At 32.9% G+C, this 14,411-nt stretch overlaps 1 protein-coding gene across 1 annotated transcript; it reads right to left on the reverse strand.

The window, feature by feature from the left end:
- Positions 1–2,887: 2,887 nt before the first annotated feature.
- LOC127722124 (techylectin-5B-like) lies at positions 2,888–14,142 on the reverse strand. The gene is made up of 3 exons (XM_052228970.1): positions 14,050–14,142; positions 8,997–9,161; positions 2,888–3,290 (listed from the first exon to the last, which is right to left on the reverse strand). The coding sequence occupies exons 1-3, from the start codon at positions 14,129–14,131 to the stop codon at positions 3,055–3,057; spliced, it is 483 nt and encodes a 160-aa protein (XP_052084930.1). The 5' UTR covers positions 14,132–14,142; the 3' UTR covers positions 2,888–3,054.
- Positions 14,143–14,411: the final 269 nt, after the last annotated feature.

Here is a 14,411-nt window from a genome sequence, read left to right on the forward strand (position 1 = left end):
TTGAATTGGTAACCTTTTAGAATAAGTTTATTTAAAGGATTGATAAGTTTACCCTATTATCTCTAAAACTATAATAGATATTTAGAAACTTTAGATAGAAAAAATGACCAGCAAGACAAGATCTTGCATTTCTACATATTATCTTGAAAACTGTAATAGAAAGATAGAAACTAAACATGATCAGCAGGACAAGATCTACAAATAAATCAACATGAACGATCATCATTAGTCGACTCCTTAATGACGTTATTGCCCTTTAATGACTATTTTCCGCATTTTTTGCATTTTTGCCTAATATCTTTAAAACTATAATACTAGATAGATAGAAACGTAAAATGGGAAACATGACAAAAATTATCAGTAAAACCGCATGGCCGAAATCTACCGTCAACTCATTATTGGAGTTATTGCACTTTATGGATATTTTTTTTTCTTGTTATTTTTGTTGATATTTTTTTTGTATGTATATGATGTAAGTCATGTTAATACTAAAACACTGGCCACAGGCTTTAAGTAAATAGAATTCTTAGAATCTCATCACTAATTGTCAAATGATAAACATCGCGAATCACATTTTTGATATTTTCATTTGATATATGATTGGAATTAAAATTTGCATTAAGATAATTATAACAATGCATTTTAACACTAGTAGAAGAAATGCAGTCTATCGTAAATTTACCTCTTCTGGTTTCAAACAAGGTAGTCATTTCATGATAAAAATATCATAATCTTTCACTGAGATAAAACATGTGAGCAATTTTAATAGATCATTAAATACGGAAAACAATCGGCCAAAAGATTTTTGAATGTTTTTTAACATGATTTATAAAAGATGCTCAGTTAAGGATTTTATTATGTCGTTTCCCCGGGAAACACGTCATCATACTTATATGATATATTTTTATGCCTTTTTATGGTGTAAAAGCTTTGAATCGTTTTATTTTGGTTGTACCTGGTAATTCTTATTCCTAAAACATCTGTTGTACGCATGCGTCTTATTCTAAAACATGTGTTGAACGCATGCGATTTTTTTGTTTGTCATTGAGTTTTAATTTAAACTCTTTGTATAAACTACTTCCTTATACTTGATTAAAGTTGTATGTGAGGTATATGTAAATGAGACTTGCAACGTTAAGACAGAAAAGACACAAACATTAAATGACTATTGACTAAGGCAACAAGACGAGCGCCACATGTGGAGGAGGATCTGTTTACCTTTCTGGAGCACCTGAGATCACAGTTTTTAGTGGGGTTCGTGTTACTCAGTCTCTAGTTTTATATGTTGTGTTTTGTGTACTGTTGTTTGTCTGTTTTTTTTTTTCTTTTTTAGCCATGTCGTTGTCAGTTTATTTTCGACTTATGAGTTTGAATGTTTCTTTCGCCTCTCTTATAGCATGCACATTTTAGTAGCAATCTCGTGTCAAATTATTGTTATAATCTATATGATTTACAAATTACGATGTACGTATCTTGTATATCCGAATATACCTTTCTACATGTCAATTGTTGTGGATAGATATAAGAAGATGTGGTATGAAATAGATTTTGTTATAGTCTTACTTACATTACTAAGACAGAAAACATTAAGAACAAAACGCAAAATCATTCTTTCAAATGTCGAAATGAACATATCAATCAAACATCGTCCATATCGGGACGACAACATGTTATTAAGACTACCTTGCACTGGACCAGCATTCTTCCTCATCTGACCAACGTTAGTATGCCATAAGAATAACAGTATATGTAATATTCATCAAATGTCTGCGTATACGCGTTATCTTACAGCAACTGACGGAAGAAAAATTAAAAGTGATTTCATTGAAAAAACCTATGAAGTAGTATGTGCAAACCTACAGCCTGTCACTAACTTTTACACAAATATTTTAATATATGAATAAAAGGAGATGTTAAGAATGTTTTGATGTTTGGAATACGTCGATTAGACATATAAAAGTAAGAAGATGTGGTATGATTGCCAATGAGACAACTCTCCACCGGTCACAAAATGACTTAGAAGTTACAAACTATAGTTAACCGTACATCTTTCAACAATGAGCAAAACCCATACTGAATAGACAGCTATAAAAGCCCCCGAAAAGCCAAATGTTAAACATTTCAAACGAGAAAAATAACGGTCTTATTTATGTACAAAGCAATAAACGACTTTGGTTTACAGAAACAAACGACAACTTCTGAATTATAGGCTTCTGACTTTGGACAGACACATTCAGAATGTAGCGGGGTTAAAGATGTTTGCAAGCGCCTAACCCTTCGTAACCTGGGACAGTGGTGTAACAGCACAACATAAGGACATAAAAACACAAGTTATAAAAATTAATTAAAAAGGGCTTAACTCATCAGATCAATACAAAGTAGAAAAACAAGTAACAAAACCACAGACCGGATGTGGCAGGGCATTTATACATCCCCACAACAGAAGAAACCCATCTAACTACGGAAAAGCTTGATTTTGGTGGGCCTGATTATTAGCTGTCATGTGCAACACGGCGGGAATTTTGGCTTTGGTCCCGATTATCCACACAAAGTGCTCTCATGTTTAGACTTTTTTTAAGATTTTAATTTATATATTTTTTTAGGTCAAATAGCCAACACTTCTTCAAAAACATTGAGGCTGGCCTGCAAGAAACGATCTCACAAATAAGGTCAAATTAATTTTGATAACATAGACGGGGAGAAAGTTATGATTCAATCATGTAAAATATGTAAAATGAGGAAGGAGATATCAAGGGACCATTAAACCTGTATATTACACTGACTTGTTATAAAAGTTTCTCACTTTATTTTAATCAATGTATAATTGACAACGTGTAAAATTGGTAACATACTATTTTTTAAATAGTTTACTCATGTCAATAAAATATAGTATTTTAATCATTTTAATAGAAAAGAAATCTATAGATAAATAGCAGAGTCGAACTGTTACATTTTTCAAAATGATTTTTTGTTGTTATTGAGTGTCATTTAAAGATTGAGCAGCAGTTATGACCTATGCAATGTTCTGTACTGTAAGTTACTCATGAATGATTTCTATGCTCTACGGAACATCATTCTTGTCGACTTAAGAGAGTAGTAATGTCCTCTCCATTGCTTCCAATTAACACCATCAGCAAATGACGCATGTGTTCCGCTCAGATACTGACCATTCAGGTTGCTATTGTGACAAGCATTGTACCACCATGCTCCTTTATAGTCCTGGGAACATGTCATTTTGTTTTTATCTTTAGTTGAAAACATCTGTCCATTATGATGCGCAAGCGCATCTCCTGTAAATTATATTGATTAAAGATAAGAGGACCCGCAATGTTATAACAAAAATGGTTATCAATAAGTTTATTATGAACAATGTGTTAATGTCATCAAAGATAGCAGGATTACAATTTAATACACCAGACACGCGTTTAGTTAACTTAAAACTCATTAGTTGCGCTAGAATCAAAACAGCTTACAGGCAAATATTAGGTCATATGTTCAACCAGCAAATATGTATTACAAATGTGGGGAACAGTAATAGTTTTCATTTTTTACAAAAAACTTGGTACACTTGAAACGAATGTATTAAAGCTAATATTGCAAACCATCATGCAAAGTTTACTTTAGACATTTTGTCATTTCTATTTAGTTCCTTTTTTCTACTAAGGTCTACAATGTTTTAAATGTTTATAACATCATGTGAATCTATTAAATATAGAATTAAAAATCAGACGGTTTTTATGGTCAAATAAAGAATCTCTCTTCGTTGTAAAAATTAAATTGTCCCGTAACTTTGGCTTTCCCAAATTTTGGCCTCGAGCGTATCTGGTGAAGTTCATAGTTTAAATAAAGACATGGTGTACATGAGGTAATTTACTGTATATTCCCGAAACCCGTGCTATATATCTATAATATTAGGTCAATGTATCAACTTTATTTGTATGAGGCTTTGAAACTGGTTAAGAACGAGATTCACCGAGTCCTTCAACAGTTTGGTGGTGAATACAAAAAAGTTGATATTTTTTACATTGCTCTTATATTGTTTTTAAACTGCAATTTGATGAATATAGTTGTAGCTATGTTTAGCTACAATATATATTCATCAATTTGTTTTTTAATCATTGAACGACCCCAAGATTGTGAAAAAAGTGACCTGATTTCAACATTGCACGACAAATCCATGTGTTTCTATATTTAGACACCAGAAGTGTTATAGCTGCCTTATGAAATGTATCCAGAAAAACGTGTTATACACACAGTTATTTACTGTATATTTCAGAAACACGTGTTGAACACACGGTTATTACTGTATATTCAAAAAACACATGTTGTACATTCGGTTATTCACTACGTTTTCCAGAAACACGTATTGTACACACTGTGTACTCAAAAAGCGTGTTGTACACACGGTCATTCAATGTGTAAACAAAATATACTTGATGTAAACACGGTTGTTCACTGCGTATTTCAAATACTCGTGTTGAACACACGGTTATTCACTGTATAGTCCAGAAATACGTGTTGTAAACACGGTAATTATAATTTATTTTAATAACATTACGAAACATGTAAGCTTGTGTTGTTACCTTACAGTGACATTCATTTGAAGAACGTCAATAAAAATACTCGTTGTATTTTTCAAGTTCTTTTACGGGTGTTATGTCATTAATTGCTTCTAATTGATTCCTAAATTCATTTACTTTGAACGATAGTGTTCATATCTCAGTACTCGCGATCGTAGTAGCCGACTACTATTGGTCAATTACAGAAAACCATATCATCAGAGGTAAGGGACCTACTACTGGGAAATCTAAAATTGGTTATTTACTAGCAGGACCACTTCATTGTACACCAAGCTACAAAAACCATCAAACATTTATGATGCATTTAATGATCTTAAGGAAGACAGAAGAATGCTACCTTGGGAAATTTTTGAAGATCGAATCACTTGCTATTGGACAAATTGACGGGAAGACAACGGGAAACAAAGAATTTCAAGATAAATATCCGAAGACATGTATAAGTAACCATGACAACAGATATTTTGCTTCTTTACCCTGGAAAGAAAATCGCCCAACTTTACCAGTTTACAAAGAGATTGCACATCACATAACACTACAAACCATTGAAATCTGAAATGGCCTATATTTGTACTCGACTGTACTGATTTTTACTCGACCAGTCTGAATTGGTCTGAAATTTCCTTGATTATACTCGACTGTAGTCTGAACCATACTTAACAGTCTGAACTTGTACTCGACCACACTCGACCAGTACTTAACCATTTAATTTGCGTCTGACCCATGCTCGACCTAGTCTGAACCATACTCGACCTAGTCTGAACCATACTTGAAACCAAAATTTCACAATACACATAATATAAATTCAACACCATATTCATCAACTCTTACATATATATATATATCACCTTTAAAATAAAAATAAAACAAGCTGATCCAATAATCTCAAAACTGAATTGTGACTAATTTTTTCAATGTTATTCAAAATTTTTTCAATGTTTCAGATATATTTTATGGTTACTGGACAATTTTCACCATTTACTTAAGCCTTGTATAGATTTATGGTGTCAGTTGAGTTTAGTTAATTATGCAGTGAACATTTTTTTTATTAAATTTAGAATAGTATATAAAGCAACTTAATAAACTTAAAAGTTCACATCTTTGTTTTGTAAAACCAAGAATTTAATATAATCATGATAATAGAACTTCCGTAGCAATCCTTGATAACCATTTAAAAAAGGAAATGTGGTCCAAAATTGCAGAAAAAGTTTATTTCAATTAAATTTACATAACTTTTGTCAAAATTAAAGACATGGCATGCAAGAAGAACTTTAATAAGGTTTAATTACCTCATTACATGTGTGTTTTACAGGTAAAAAGAAAGCCCTATTTTTCTTAAACTCGTGTATTACTTATCTAGTGAATTCAAAACGCCTTGCGATTTAAGTTTTACAGGATGTTGCAATTTTTACTGAATGTTAGTTAGAAATTAATTCTCTCTGACCAGGTGTGAACTTTTTAATGAGTTTGCCCCAAGCAGGAGGTATTACCTTATACTTTAACACTATTCAGAAATTTTTTTTATATTTATTTCTTTAACTTTTTTATCCCTTTTTGATATATATATTATATATTATATCCCAAATTATAATAAGAATAGATATATTTCTAATATAAGGTTAAACAATTTCAGTGATTTTTTGGCTGTTGTTAACTCATTAAAAAGATAATTATATAACTATTGTATGTAACCATGAATCTATGTAGGTTTTCTGTAGGAATTTAGGAAAATTAAGTTTAAAAAAAAAAAAACATGCCAACCAAGAAGCACCTTAAAAAGGTTTTATTACCATCAGTAAAGGTGTGGTTTTTAGGTAAAAGATTTTTTTTTAACAAAACTCTAAAACTTAAAATTAATATAATTAAATTATTATATAAGATAATTTGATTTAACTATCTCTATTTGATAAATGTGAGAATCATGTAAGGATGTAAGAATATGTTTTATATATATCTTTATTTTATTATGGCTGTTATCATGTCAGAAAAAAAGAAATTAATTTTAACAGCTAAAATTAAAAAAAAGTAGAGGTTATTTGGTCAAGTATGGTTCAGACAGGTCGAGTATTGTTCAGACCTTTGGTCGAGTATGGTTTAGACTGAAAAAAATAGGTCGAATACAGGTCGAGAATGGGTTAAGACTGTTTCAGACTGGTCGAGTAATAGTTCAGCCTATTTTCAATGGCAAAGATAAGGGTCAAGTACAAATCAGAACGGTCGATTATGGTTAAGACTGGGGTCGAGTAATGTCGAGTAAAATTCAGACCAATATAGACTGGTCGAGTAAAAATCAGTAGACAGGCCATTTCAGACTTTTACTGGTTTGTAGTGTAACAGAAACTTAATTAAACGATTGAAGAAGAAACCGCATTTATTACAGAAAAACGGAGAAATAATATTATAGGTGATCAAAAAAGAAGATGATTTATAGAGAAGATAAGTGAAGAAATAATAACAAGTAACAGAGTGCACTATATATCGCATCATGCCGTGAAAACAGAATCGTCAACTACACCTATTTTGATATTTGTTGACTGCAGCTATAAAGCAAGACCAGAAACGCCTAGTTTGAACGACTGTTTAATTGACAAACCCCTAGATCTAAACGATTTAATAGGAATTCTACTTGGATTTCGATAAATCAATTTTCAGTTTCAACATATATTGAAAAAGCGTTTTTGAATGTTGGATTAGACGAGAAAGACCGTGATGTAACGATTTTTTTTTTGGTTTTTCCAATCCTACAAACTCTGCAAGTCAGCGTTCAGTTTACCGATTCACATCCGTTTTTTTGGGGGGCTACCTGTTCACGATTTATATTAAAGCAGTTGTTCAAAGCACCTGAGTAAAAATGCATGTAAATGGACTGATGCTACATATAAACGGAAGGCATTTATGTTGACAAATTTCAAGTTTTCCAACAAAGAGACCATTAGTATTAGTACTTTGACACATATCGTACCTTATTTGCAAAAGCGGGATTCAATTTACGTTCTTGGCATCGTAAACGAAGACTTTATAAGATCGTGCAATGTCAGAAGATGTACTTGATTAAAAACTTATCGAACTATTAGATATTCAAATTCAAAACCAAAGTGTGCCGGGTACAGGGTCAGGCAACAAGAGAAATGCCACAACAAATACACAAAAGTGATGACAGGAAGAAGCAGTTACATGTACATGTGTGGGAGGGGAGAATATAACCAAGAGACCAGACCTCTGAATATCCCCACATAAACTACTATACAACTTACTGAATTTCTAGACGCAAGCATGACCTGTTGGGTGTGGAGCCCCGCACGTCATCGCCAATGAGACCGCAGCTGTTAAATGAGGAACCACCACCTGAGGATGTCATTCCATCAGATCAGCTTTTCGCCAAATACCTCTCATCTGGAAATTCACCTGATACCTTTACCATTGACATTGAACTAACAGAACATCAACTTTAGATTTTACCTCATGTTTAACCAACTTTTAGGAACCAGCAGAACCATCATCTTTAAATTTAAACACCAGTATAACCAACATTCAGGACATAAAAATTTAAACACAAGTATATCCAAAATTTAGGACATAAAAATAGTTAAGAACTTAGATGGAATACCCATCAAGACACGCTTACTTTTGCAAAACAGTATTACCTGGAAATGGAGGATACTTTGATTACAAAGCATGAAAATCTAAGACAATCTTCAAAGATTTACGATCCTCTAGGAATCATTTGGCAAGGTCGTATTGATACATTAAGAACCACAATTTAAATGTAGGAATAATTGACAAATTGATTCAGGACGAGATGGATTTGGCAAATCAGCTATTTTACAGACTTAAATGGTATAATATCTAGACCTATTAGCAAGTTTTATCAATTAGATCTGACATCTCATGAATTCACAAGACCGTGTAATGAAATATTGTCCGCCAGACCGTCTAATACCAAAGCAAAAGAAAAGATAAAAATGTGGACCAGAGGAGACCGTCAGATGTGCTTACTGTGAATTTTTAATCAGAATTATATGGAACGTTAACTGTGGTTTAATGAGTTGAATCGTGCTTTATTATAGACTGCGAAATAATTTTTACTTTATTCGTGTGCATTATGAAAGACAGTTAAAGATATTTAAAATTTTCTATTTATCAGAAATAGTTATTTAAAGTGAAACTTTCTTAATTTATATCCATGTCATTGTAATTTAATTCGTTTACGCGCTCCCAGAATTTCCGGATTGCACATACTAGTATGAGATGCGACGTTCCGCTGTTGTGACGTTAACTACTTCTGAGTTCCAATACAAGTATCATTGCAATAAGACGTCTTTCTTACTTAGCCTTAGATTGTGTCCGATACAACCACTCCACGATACCAATGTTCTGGACAAGCTACATCTACAACTTTTGACAATGTTTAAATAATACCTGCATCTCCTGTATAGTTACTGTATTTCAGCTTGAATCCAGAACTTTCATCGCTTATTGAGAATTGGGTGTATTCTGCGTAACGATGATCTCCGTCAAAATCTTCTAATTCAATTCGAAGAGTAAAGGTGCCTTGGTTTGTTAATAGATGTACGTATGTATTACCTGAAAATAAATGAATTAGATTTATAGTGTTACAATTACGTTTGTATATCCCATACTGCCAGTCCCCGATATTTCCTCTGTTCATGGGCCTGTAGTCAACGCTTCGCTAATTGCATAATTCAAATGGTTTATTTTGCCGGTATGATGACCTAAGAAGGTTTCGGCTGTTCTGTTTAGTGGCTACTGGACGTCATGATCTCTAACTATATATAGTTTGTGAGGGTCATAGAACATTTCTAGGATAATGACTAGTCTTTCAGAAAATTTATTTTTGTTTTCCATGCGACCGATACTATTGGTACGATAAGGTTATGATTTTTTTGAAATGTACATATTAAACGGTCAAACCTGCTCTTAATGTCCCCTCTTATAAGCGAAATCCTGATTGATTGATTGTTGTTTGCTTTACGCCGCATTAGCACAGAAAGGCTATATCGCGGCGAGAGCTAATTCGAATATTATAACAATTTAAGGTATATTTTTAAAATCAGACAAAAGGTCTTTCAATAAACTAAAATTCTAGACTAAAGCAAATTGATTATTTACAAATAAAAATCAACACTAAGATAACGTGATAAAAATTAAAATCGTTTTAAATATAACAACATTTTTATATTTTATAATATATTCCAATTTCTTTTAAGAATGAAACAATATTTGTAAATGGAATATTATTAAATAAATCATACATATTATTGACATTGAAATGCTTCTTCCGAATATCAGCAAAGTCAATACAATTGATTAAAACATGTTTAATAGTATACTTGCAGTTACAAGGTATACATTGTGGTTCTACTTCATTTTTTAAAAGATATTCGTGTGTTATTCTAGTATGACCAATACGACATCTAGAAATAACACACTGATCTTTTCTGCACATAAAATTATTGAAAGGTTTACATAAATTAGGTTTAATTTCATGTAATTTATTACCATCTTTTTTACTCCATTTATTTTTCAATATATTAAAAACATATTCTCTAATATTAGATTTAAAATCGGTATATGGTATATCACAGTTAGATAAAAGGGTCACCCAGGGCATTCTTTGCCTCAAGGTCTACAGCTGTGTTTCCAAGGATTCCAACATGACTCGGCACCCATAGAAATAATATTTCTTTAAGAAGAATTTTTAAATTCCTCATTACATATAAAATTTTGAGAATTGTTGGGTTTTTAATTTTAGTATTTTGTATAGCTTGTAAGCATGAAAGTGAATCAGAACATATAATAAATTTGGATTTATCTGAAGAAGCAATAAATTTCAAAGCCAAAATTATTGCTTCTGCTTCAGCAGTAAAGATCGATGCATCAGATGGCAAACGGAGAGTTGCAGCTCTGTCCCTGAAGACAGCAGCAGATGCAACTCTGTCACCATCTTTTGATCCATCAGTATAGACAGTTGAAAAATCTGAATAATTAGCTTTGATTTCAGCATAGTGTTGCTGAATTAAAAGAGGATTTGTTTTATTTTTATTGTGTTCACGGAGATCAAATATCATTTTTGGTTTGGGAAGTTCCCATGGAGGACATTTGCAAGTTTCAACTTGAGCAACAGATTTTAAATCAAAAGAAGCTAAATGTGGTTTTAAACGTATACCTAACGGAGGAATTTTATTTTCATGTTTTGCAAAAATATCTTCATAAATTGGATTAAAAACACAGCTGTAGGCAGGATTATCTGAGTAGGCTTTTAGTTTGACAGCATATTGAAGTCCAAGCTTCAAACGTCTGTTAGAGAGTGAGTGCTCATCAGCCTCTACATACAGACTCTCAACTGGTGAGGTTTTAAATGCGCCAAGACAGAGACGCAAACCCTGATGATGCACAGCATCGATAATCTGTATGTAGGACTTCCTTGCAGAGCCATACACTATAGAGCCATAATCTAGTTTAGATCTAACTAGAGATCTATATAAATTAAGTAAAATGTTGCGATCAGCACCCCAGTCGGTGCTGCCGACAACTTTTAAAATATCTAATGCTTTTAAACATTTCGATTTTAACATTTTGATATGGGGTAGAAAGGTTAACTTTTTATCGAAAATTAACCCAAGAAATTTGGTTTCATCAACCATTTTAATTGGGTTGCCGTACAAAGTGAGTTCTGGATCAAGATGCAATTTCCTTTTGTTACAAAAATGCATCCCGACCGTTTTTGAAATGGAAAATTTAAACCCATTTTCCGAGGCCCATTTTTCAATTCTTCCAAGACATAACTGTAATTGTCTTTCTATGTTATTCATATTTTTGCCTCTATAACATATTAAAAAGTCATCAACATACAATGAACCTTCAATATTACTTTTTAAAACTTCAACAAGGCTGTTGATTTTAAGACTAAATAATGTAACAGATAAAATACTGCCCTGAGGGACACCCATCTCTTGATCATACAGATCAGACATGGTTGAATTTACTCTAACATTAAATTGTCTGTTAAATAAAAAATTCGAAATAAAATTTGGCATATTGCCTTTCAACCCCATATCAAACAGATCTTTTAAAATACCATACTTCCATGTAGTATCATAGGCTTTTTCTAGATCGAAAAAGACCGACACTACATGTTCATTTTTCGCAAAACCATTACGGACAAATGATTCGAATCGAACAAGATGGTCAAGAGTACTGCGACCTTGGCGGAATCCACACTGGATATGTGCTAAAAGCCCATTGGATTCCAGGAACCAAACAAGGCGATCATTAACCATCCGTTCTAGTGTTTTACAGACACAACTGGTAAGAGCAATTGGCCGATAATTAATAGGATCCGTGTGATCTTTACTTGGTTTTGGAATAGGCACGACGGTTGCAAGCTTCCAGATTGATGGTAAATCACCAGATTCCCAGATGTTATTCATAAGCTGCAAAAGAGCTTCCAGCGAGGAATCTGGCAAGTGTTTTAATAGTTGGTAGTGAATATTATCAGGCCCACAAGCTGTATCATGGGCTTTTGATAGAGATGTTTTAAGTTCTTCAAGAGAAAAGAGTTTATTATAATTTTCACCATTTTTTGATTTAAAGTTTAATTTAATTTTTTCTTTTTGTTTTTTAACTTTTTTAAAATCTTCCCTGTAGTTGTTAGAAGAAGAAGATTTCGCAAAAGTTTCACCAAGCTTGTTGGCAATATCCTTTTCAGATGTTAATAAATCATTGCCATTTTTTAAATGTTTAACTGTGGCTTTAGAATTTTTACCTTTTATCTTTTGTATCATGTTCCATACTTTTGTCATCGGAGTGCGAGATGTTATCTCCGAGACAAATTTCTTCCAAGACGTTCGTCGTGCTTGCCTGCAAGTCCGCCGTGCCTTAGCGCGAAAAACACGGAAATTACTCAAGTTTTCTGTCGTTGGTTGTTGGTTGAACCGTCTTTCAGATTTTTTACGGTCATCTATTGCTTGATCACAAGCATCATCAAACCATGGTTTGCTGGGATGTTTCGGATTTGCCGAGGTCTTAGGAATAGTTCTGTCAGCAATTGACGTTAAAACTGTATTAAAAGTTAAAATTGGATCTTGTACAGTCTCAAACATCTTTGACTGAAGTTCCGCTTGACAGAGATTCTCAAACAAGGACCAATCCGCCTTGTCAAGTTTCCAACGTGGTACTCTCTGTTGGGCAGAAGTAAAAAGATGTTCAAGTACTATTGGAAAGTGATCACTTCCACATAGATCATCATGAACACGCCATGAATAATCCAGAAGAAGAGAGGGATCGCAAATAGTGATATCAATAGCAGAATAAGACCCGTTTCCAGGATGAAGATAAGTATTAGATCCATTATTAAAAATGCATAATCCTTCTTGAGAGACAAAGTCCTCAATGATCTTACCTTTGATATTATGAGACTTGCTTCCCCACAAGGGGTTGTGTGCATTGAAGTCGCCCATAAGTATAAATGGTGAGGGTAATTGATCAGTGAGGTTTTTGAGTTTAGCTTTATCTATAATTGAATTGGGTGGAATATATATAGAACATAATGTAATTGTTTTATCTAATGATAAACGAATTGCAACTGCCTGCAGATCCGTGGTGAGTTGGACTGTGCTATGAATGACGTTGTCCTTCACAAAAATGGATGATCCGCCTGCAGCACGTTCATCTACCTTAGAAAATGTGCTATACATGTTGTATCCTTTTAAAGATACATTGTCACTTTCTTTTAAATGAGTTTCTTGAAGACAAAATGCAGTAGGTAAAAATGACTGAACTAGAAGCGTTAACTCGAGAAGATTTATTTTAAGACCTCGGCAATTCCATTGGATGATAATTTGAAGTTTTGATTGCAATTTTCCCGCAATAACTCGGGCCTTTGACATTTGATATAATGTGCCAATAGGCAATTCATCTAACCAAAAATGATAAACGGTCAATCTTAAAATATCGTCTGATGGACTGTGCTACACTATTAAGATTTGTAATCAGATACGTAACTTATCCTTCGCAAAGTGTTTGTTCATATTGCAAGATTGTTTCCAAGAAACATTTAAAAAGTTACTAAGCATTACTTTTTAAATAAATTGACAAATTTTAATAGCTAGTAAGATGAATAAACTGATTCCCTGTCCTTTATCTGTTTGTCTTTGACAACAATGGTGACTCAAATGCCCGTATGTTTTAAGAAATACTACCAGCCTATTAAGATGAATTAAACGCTCTGCATATTATAGACCAATAGACAGAATATGATTTCATGTACATGTATAGTACATTTTGTCTTAACTATAGAACAGTCTAGAAATGATCGTTTTTCTATTTGATTTCGTCGATTGTACACAAGACAAAAAATTTGACCAGGTTTGCCCTACATTCGTTTTACTTGTGTAATATACTTTCTGTGCTAATTCAAATTGTAACTCAAATACGTAGACATACAGCCTACCTAGCCAGAATTCATCACTCATATTTCCAAATCCTAGTTTGTAAGAATCCCAATCCCTGTAAAAGTCAACATTGCCGTTCATTCTTCTCTGGAATACCTATAGTAATAAGATAAAGTTTGATGGTCACGTAACATGGTTTTTGTAAAAACTTATACATAACCGATACAGACATAAACAATTGTCTAAGCACACGACGAGACGTGTTTCTGAGCCAACCTTCACCAAAGTAAGTAGCCAATTAGCGAACCGTCAAAAACATTAGCTACATGTTTCTCCAAAAAATAATCTCAATGGATGTGCATTAAATACAGAAATGGGTATTTTCATTTTGATTTTCTTCATTTTATCTTGGTCGACACTA

Source organism: Mytilus californianus, unplaced genomic scaffold (assembly GCF_021869535.1).
Source record: "Mytilus californianus isolate M0D057914Y unplaced genomic scaffold, xbMytCali1.0.p SCAF_12, whole genome shotgun sequence".
Classification (NCBI taxonomy): domain Eukaryota; kingdom Metazoa; phylum Mollusca; class Bivalvia; order Mytilida; family Mytilidae; genus Mytilus; species Mytilus californianus.